At 27.6% G+C, this 8,234-nt stretch overlaps 2 protein-coding genes across 2 annotated transcripts in view; both read left to right on the plus strand.

Annotated features, from left to right (window-relative positions):
• Window positions 1-3,843: 3,843 nt before the first annotated feature.
• On the plus strand, window positions 3,844-4,566 carry LOC115034781. The gene is made up of 3 exons (XM_029492228.1): window positions 3,844-4,019; window positions 4,122-4,253; window positions 4,356-4,566. The coding sequence occupies exons 1-3, from the start codon at window positions 3,963-3,965 to the stop codon at window positions 4,518-4,520; spliced, it is 354 nt and encodes a 117-aa protein (XP_029348088.1). The 5' UTR covers window positions 3,844-3,962; the 3' UTR covers window positions 4,521-4,566.
• A 292-nt stretch (window positions 4,567-4,858) lies between these two features.
• The window catches only part of LOC107882209 (zinc finger MYM-type protein 1-like), a 5,140-nt gene continuing 1,764 nt past the window's right edge, over window positions 4,859-8,234 (plus strand). Inside the window, exons 1-3 of the mRNA XM_029492227.1 lie at window positions 4,859-4,904; window positions 4,994-7,029; window positions 8,016-8,074. Coding sequence (XP_029348087.1) covers window positions 4,859-4,904; window positions 4,994-7,029; window positions 8,016-8,074 — 2,141 coding nt within the window. The remainder of the gene's footprint in view (window positions 4,905-4,993; window positions 7,030-8,015; window positions 8,075-8,234) is intronic.

Below are 8,234 nucleotides of genomic sequence, written 5' to 3' on the forward strand. Positions count from 1 at the left end.
TGTTTGTTGGTTTGAGAAGAAGAACAATTGTCCATTTGTGGTATATTATCATTGAAAGGTATCAAATCTGCTTGTTTATGTTTTGAACCGTCTGGCATGTAAGATGTTTGTATTAATAATTCCTCTTTTACGAAAGAAGCTGGAGGTAGAATGTCATGTTCTGTTATAATATCTATAAAATATAGATTGTATAATCAAGACTTACTTTATTAAATATAATTATATAATAATTAGAGAAAAGTGAAACTAACAATTTTATAACGACACACTAAACTTTTGTATTTCAATTCATTTTTTTGAAATAGTAAATATAAATTTAAATAATGCATTTATAAATATAATATTATACTGCATTTTAAAATTCTTAGTTTATCTTATTACCTACCTATAAGATAATTTTTCTTTTTAATAATTGATAAATCTTTCTTTTATAATTTAATTATTATTTAATATGAATCAGGTATTTAATATTAAAAAAAAAAAAATCAAACAGGAGAATTTTAATTATTATTAATAAATATTTATTCTTTGGATATAAATTTTATAATAAATCTTGATTCTGATACTTCGGAATTAGAATAATAGTATTGCTCTCATCAGCCCATATCTAATAAGTACATTCGTAATAGGTAAGTAATAACTATTAAGAAAATAGTCTAAATAAGATTAATAATTTAATTACACTTTAGGCTAAGTATTTAAAATTATTAGATTGATATTTAATATTTATTATTTATAAACAGAAAATCACATAGATAGAAACAAAATCTGAAAATATATATTTATATTTTTTTTAAAATTTTTTTAGTAAGTAGGCAGTAAGCATCTAATATTTTTATGTACTTTTATTTTAAATTTGTATCAATAAATAAGTAATTCTATTTTTGAAATTAAAATACTCACCAGGAGTTGGTAAAGTGGGTGGATTATCTTCCTCTTCACTGTGATTATATTCCAAAGATGGTTCTTGGCTGATGTTTGATTTTAGGAATGACAGAATACTTTGATTGCCTTTAACTGCCTTTTCTTTTTCTTTGATTAATCGCCTTGCTCCACCAGATAGTCTAATTTTTTTATTAGGAGCTTCCAGTTCCATCATTAATATTTGACAAAAACACAAGTACACAACACAACACAGTAAGACGATAGTGAACAGAGTGAACAGACGCTCGTTGACAAAATAGTAAAATACAATGAATAGTAAAATAGTTTTATATAACGTCATATGATACTATACATTTATACATAATATTTATAATACACCAATAACGACCAATGACCAATGCTCATATTATATTTATTATGGATGTTGGATGATAATATAAAATAATCGTAGATTCCACTTATAATACGATAAGAAAATCTATAAATAGAAAAGCGATTTTACTGACTTGATAGATATATTTATATAAACAAAAATATCGACTATCGGTAATCGGTGTATGTTTTGTAAAAGCAGCCGTGCGTACGGTATCTATAGTATCTACTACGGTAAGCAAGTTTTTCGATATTATAATATTTGTTGATACGCGCTGGCCGTACGATTTCGTATGCGCTATTTATACTTCAATACCCAGTATTCATATCTTTCTATACATCATAATATTCATAATATATTTATACATTTATGATTTATAATTATATTTTCATAGAAATGTTCTGTATATATTTTATAAATGACTTATAACACCCATATTATTATTTAATATTATTTCTATTTTGATTATTGTAATATTGTACATATTTATGTAGTTTGTCATTTTGAGAGGCCACATTTTACCGAGGAAAAAACTGTGGGTCAGCTGACCTCCCAAACCCCCCCCCCCCCTGGGTCCGCCCCTGGTAATAATGATAAAATTATATGTTTGCATAACGAGTTTCTTTTCTTTTAACTCAAGCTGAACGCCCAGTGTTCCAAGTGATAAAACCAAAAAGTAAGATGACAATAATTTTAAAATATTTTGTTGTAAAATTGTTTTTACTGTTATTACAGATAATAATCATTTAAAATTCTTATTTAAGCACAACGGACATTCATTTCGACACCTATTTCAACAAGTATATTTCAATCATTTAATGATGATTTTTTAAGTGATACACATGAAACAGTGTGTATCAAAACAATCTCTTGAAGAAGTAGTTGAAGAGTCTGAGTGCTTAGAAACGCTAAGCAAAGAACCAGAACATGATGATGAAGATGATTCAGAAATGTTGTCAACATTAATTAGTGCAATTCGTCAACGTCATCCTTTGTGGGACCATAGGCTTCCATTATCAGCTAGATTCGAACCCATAAAAAAATTGTTGTGGAATGAAATATATGTTGAATTAAATGGTATGATTGTTTGACCATCTAAAATGTATGTTTAAACCATAAATATATTTTTAATTAATTTAATGTTTAATAAAATATATTAACAGGTGACTATTCTATCAGGGGCGAACCTAGTGGGGGGGTAGGGTGGTCATAATACCCCCCCAATAATTGGTTCCTTAACTTTTGAGTTGGCCATTTTACATTTATGAAAAACTCAATAACTGTACATTATGGCCAACTAATAATTTGTATACGATTGACGATTGTGATTTGTGATAGTGATATTGACTAGAATCAAGGTTGTTAGAATAATAATATAGTGAATATACTAATATTATTATACTGTCTGAACTAGAATAATATCAATTGTCTATTATCGGAAAAATAAGCAGTAAATTGTTCAGTGCGTCAATGATAATAAGAGGAATATGCAGTGGTGAGGGAGTTAGTAAATCCCAATGTTAATGATACCAGATACTATAAATAGCCAACTGACCGTGGTTGACTTGATGTTTTCAGTCTATGGCATCTAATTTGTTATAAATGTATGTATCAGTACTGCGGGCTTGCGATACCTATTAACCTACCACTATTATTTACAATAATTATTATACGTCACGTTATGTTTATCTGTAATATGTAGATTTGACATACATGAATATAATAATACTTGTCCAGTTATACCTACTGTCTTTACTTGTATTTTATAATATTTGAATATTTCATAGAATATTTAATTATTTATATCGTCTAATTTGTTGTGCGTGTTTTTTGATGAATACAATATTGTACAACAGCCATTAACAGGTAATTATTATTTATTTTATATTTTTCCGTACAATTTTTATTTAATTCACATGACATAAGACATTGCTATAATATGAATTTAAATTTATAATTAATATATCACATAATATGTAATGTATTTGCCTTTGGGCTTTGAGGCTTTAAAAATTGAAAATTCATTATATCGATTAAGTTATAGTTACTTAATTTAATTATAATGTAGGTAATACTGTATAATACTATAGCTATTATACCTATATGGTAGTAAATACTCAATAATGAAAATAATATACTTAATTAGATACCTCTTATAAATGTTAGATATGGGGAAAAGGAGAAAAGTGCAATGCGAGTCTTGTGGAAACATTTTTAATAATGACTTTCAAAAAAAGCATGAAAATGCTCTTCATGGTGGAAAACGAGTGAAAGTTAAAGTACCTGGAGCTCCTGCTAATCCATTTGTTGCATCTGTGGGTTCTAATACGAAGTCAAATTTATTGGAAAATGTGAGTTTTATATTGCTTAATGCTTGTTTTATTATTAAATTCTTTGATAGAACCTACTACCTACTAATGTAGCTACTTATATAATATTATAATATATTTTGACAAAACATCTTTAAAAAATGTATTTCTAATTACTATTATGTACTTTACTGATTTGTTCCTAAATTGTTTATAACTACTTTATACTACTTTATATTTATTATTCAATAATATATTACACTATTTTCCCTCTATCATATAAATACAAATTGATTTAATACATGTTTTATTTGTCTTAGGTTAATTCAGAACTTGAATTTAAAACTAATGTCCTTGTAGAAAAAAATGATTTGTCAACTGTTGCCAGTGTTAGTATGGATGACGTTAGCCTCGACGTCACCAATGGCCAACATACACATTTATTGGAGAATGTAAGTTTATGAATAATTTTAATTATTCGAAAAATATATTAAACTATTTTCCCTCTATCATATAAATACAAATTTATTTAATACATGTTTTATTTGTCTTAGGTTAATTCAGAACTTGAATTTAAAACTAATGTCCTAGTAGAAAAAAATGATTTGTCAACTGTTGCCAGTGTTAGTATGGATGACGTTAGCCTCGACGTCAGCAATGGCCAACATACACATTTATTGGAGAATGTAAGTTTATGAATAATTTTAATTATTCGAAAAATATACTAAACTATTTTCCCTCTATCATATAAATACAAATTTATTTAATACATGTTTTATTTGTCTTAGGTTAATTCAGAACTTGAATTTAAAACTAATGTCCTTGTAGAAAAAAATGATTTGTCAACTGTTGCCAGTGTTAGTATGGATGACGTTAGCCTCGACATCAGCAATGTCCAACATAATATACATTTATTGGAGAATGTAAGTACCATATTTTATTTGATAACATAGAATATAATATTAAAGAAAACATTGAAATTGTACATAGGCACTTCCATCAAATACTACTGACAGTGAAACTAACAATTTAACAGATAGTGTATTGAATTGTGCTGGAAAATTCAAATACCTTTTTGATTATATAAAACTATGCAAACCTATTATTCACAATTTCCAAGAAGCTGAAGTATTAAATACTTACAAAATAGTAGTTGAAATTAAAGAAGCTATAGATAATATTATAAAAATTTCAAATTCTGTACTAGAAAAATGTAATGATGTAACAGCACAACTTGAGAGTCAATCTGGTAATCTATCTGAAGTAGAAGTGATTTATAGTGTAGTTGAACATGATCCAGGAAAAAGAACAAAAATTATTTCTGATAATCAACGTCAGTATTTAATAATGTTGGGGCCTCATCAACCTATGTTAAATGTTTATCCACGAACAGAAAAATATAGTTTTAAATATTCATGGTTTGAAGAATTCCCACATTTAGAGTATAGCATAATTAAGGATGCAGCGTTCTGTTATGTTTGCTCTCTTTTTCCTTGTGGCGCTGGACGTGAAAAAAGTGAAAATAACTGGACTGTTAAAGGAGTAAAAAATTGGAAAAAAATGAAAGGTAATGGGAAAAACAACGTTGGTAAATTAAAAAAACATTTTAGTTCTGAATCACATAAAGCAGCACTTTATGAGTTTTGTCATTTTATGAACAAAAATAATCATATTGACATAATGCTTGATAAAAATAAAAGGCAAAAAATTATTCAAGAAGAACGAGATCATGCTTTTCACACTGAAGTAATATGTATATTACTTGATGTTGCCAAAACCCTCGGTAGACAGAGTTTAGCATTTAGAGGTCACGCTAATGATGAAAATGGTAATTTTAAACAAATAATATATCTTATATCAAGACATTGTCCATTATTGAAAGAGTGGTTAGATTCTTCTAGATTTAGACCATATCATACCAATTATATGAGTCCCAAATCTCAAAATGAATTTATAAATATTCTAGGAAGTTCAATAAAAAGCAATATTTCAAAAAAAGTTAATGACGCTAGGCAATTTGCAGTGATGGCAGATACGACACCAGACTTATCACACAAAGATATTTTATCTGTTGTAGTTCGCTTTGTTAATGATAAAGGAAAACCAGAAGAAAGATTGCTTGAAGTCCGTGAAATTGTAGACAAGACCGGCAAAGGAATGGCTAATGAAATCTTAGAAACATTACGTACTAATAATTTAGATCTTCAAAATCTAGTTTTTCAGTCATATGATTTTGCAAATAATATGTCTGGTCAATTTAATGGTGCTCAACAAAAAATATCTGAAGCTATTGGACGTAAAATTCCATATATTCCTTGTAAGGCACATAGAATCAATACTTTTATTGAGCATGCGTGTGATTCTAGTTTAATTATATCTGATTTATTTTCAATAATTCAAGAATTATATGTTTTCTTTTCATCAAGTACTAAACGATATGGACCTCTATTGAACAAACTAAATGAAATTGAAAATTCTCTTAAATTGAGAAATTTATCACAAACAAGGTGGACAGCACGCGCTGAAGCATTAAAATCATTATGGACATCATATCCAATTATTATTGATGCATTGGACAATATTGTTGAAGAAAATAAAATTGATAAAAAAACTAAAAATACAGCTTTCTCCTTGTCAAAAAAATTGGTTTCTGTTGATTTTGTTGTGAGCCTAATGTTTATGAAGAATATTATGTACAAACTAAAACTGTTAACTGAATGTCTTGAATCTGCTGAATTAAACATAACAGATGCTACTTTATTTATTTCAAGTACTCTGAAATCATTAGACATTATAAATTCTGATACAGAAAATATGAACAATCTGATCCAAAGTGCTGTAGTTTTTTTGAGAAAATATGATGTTGATGCTGAAAGAGAATTTTCTGTACGACACCGTCGTAGAATTGCACCAACAAAATTGGACATTAATAGAAGTAATGCTTTTGAATTTTCCTTCCACTCTTTTTATAGGAAAGAGTTTAAAATGGTCTTAGATAAACTGAATGGTTTAATAAAAGATCATCTTGAGAAATCCATTAATGATGTTAAGCCATTATACATTATGTTTAAACCGCCATTTTCAAAGGAATTGTTGACGGAAACTCTTATTCAAGATGCAATACAATTTTTACCGAATAATATTGAAATTGATACATTAACTTTGCAGTGTGAACTGGAAGTGCTCTACGATCAATGTCAAAATAAAAGCACTATGAGTGACCTAGCAATAGTTTCCCATGAATTAAAAACTGCTTTGCCATTGGCCAATCTATTATGCCGCTTATCATGTACAGCACCTGTAACCGTTGCTGGCAATGAAAGATCATTTAGCGAATTGAAAATGGTCAAAAACTATTTAAGAACAACTCAAGAAGACTGTAGATTAATCAATCTGATGTTGCTTTCTTCTGAAAAAGATTTGGTTGATAAAATGTCCTTAAATGAAATGGCTCAAAAATGGGCAACTCTAAAAAAAAGAAGAATATTGATAAATCAAAATAAATAAATTGAATATTTATAAGAAAATGAGTCATTTTTATAACAATAAACAATAATATACATTTTTAATATTTACTTAGTTTTTTTTTACATTATTTATTATTTTATTGCAAATGTGGTACTTACCTAATGGAATAATTGTAATGGATATCTTTATAATATATTATAAACAATTTTCATAATCTATTAGTATAATAGCTTGAATTTTTAATTTACTTAAATAATTAAAACATTTTAACTGTTTAAAGATGAAATGGCTACGACAAAATAATAAAAACAAGTTGTCCCGGATCAATTTTTAGAGTTGGCCAAACTACTAACTTTGGCCCCCCAATAAAAACCTCCTGGGTACGCCCCTGGGTTTGATGTATATTTATCTTCTTCAGTACTGTTTATGGAAATATAAGTGCTGGTTTGTGTTTCTATAATTGCTTTTAGAAAGACAAAAGTATTTGGATGGGAGAAATAAAAATTTGATGAAAATGAAGCGTGGAAACTTTCACATGCATTGGCTGTACGTTCAGAGCTTATTGTATTCGATGCCCACAGTATGGGAGGGAATATAGAGGTTGATGATTTATAATTTTTAATTTTGATTAAAATAAAGGTTAAAAGTTGCACATTTACTAGTCAAAACTCGAAATAAATATTCGTAGGTACTAGATAACTTATTTGGCAGCAAAATAAATGTTAATGGTATATAGTAACGGTTTTTTAAGCCATGTGTCGTGAATAGCTGATAAAAATATTTGGAACAAAATTCAAAAGTTCCATCAACAAATATTTTTTCACAAGTACATAAAAATTCTAAATTTGTTTTTGTTGAAAAACATATTATATTTAAAATACTATCGTTTATTAACAATATATTCTCACCCCTGTGATGTACTTGTAAGTTATATGATGAATTTATTAATTATAATTGAACTAATATCATTTACTTCACAGTATTATAAGAATCAATATAACCCAGTGCCAAGGATTACAATACTGCATCAAATGGACAAGTATTCAAAACTTTATACATTATTTTAGATTTTTTATGAGTTGGAGATGGTTTCATAAAATTCTCATCTCAAACATTGTCAATTGTATGTGCTGATTTAGTATAACGTTTTGCTTTTATTTCGAGGTGTTTTGTTAAATAAAGCGATTTTCTTTTTTTGG

Source organism: Acyrthosiphon pisum, unplaced genomic scaffold, assembly GCF_005508785.2.
Source record: "Acyrthosiphon pisum isolate AL4f unplaced genomic scaffold, pea_aphid_22Mar2018_4r6ur Scaffold_21057;HRSCAF=22912, whole genome shotgun sequence".
NCBI lineage: Eukaryota > Metazoa > Arthropoda > Insecta > Hemiptera > Aphididae > Acyrthosiphon > Acyrthosiphon pisum.

What these genes read in the sequence shown, in the direction of transcription:
- LOC115034781 (XM_029492228.1), top strand. Translation starts at nt 3,963, where the DNA reads ATGGATGACGTTAGCCTCGACGTCACCAATGGCCAACATACACATTTA. An exon ending in ATACACATTTATTGGAGAAT is followed by an intron (nt 4,020 to 4,121) that starts GTAAGTTTATGA and finishes TATTTGTCTTAG; the next exon opens with GTTAATTCAGAACTTGAATT. An exon ending in ATACACATTTATTGGAGAAT is followed by an intron (nt 4,254 to 4,355) that starts GTAAGTTTATGA and finishes TATTTGTCTTAG; the next exon opens with GTTAATTCAGAACTTGAATT.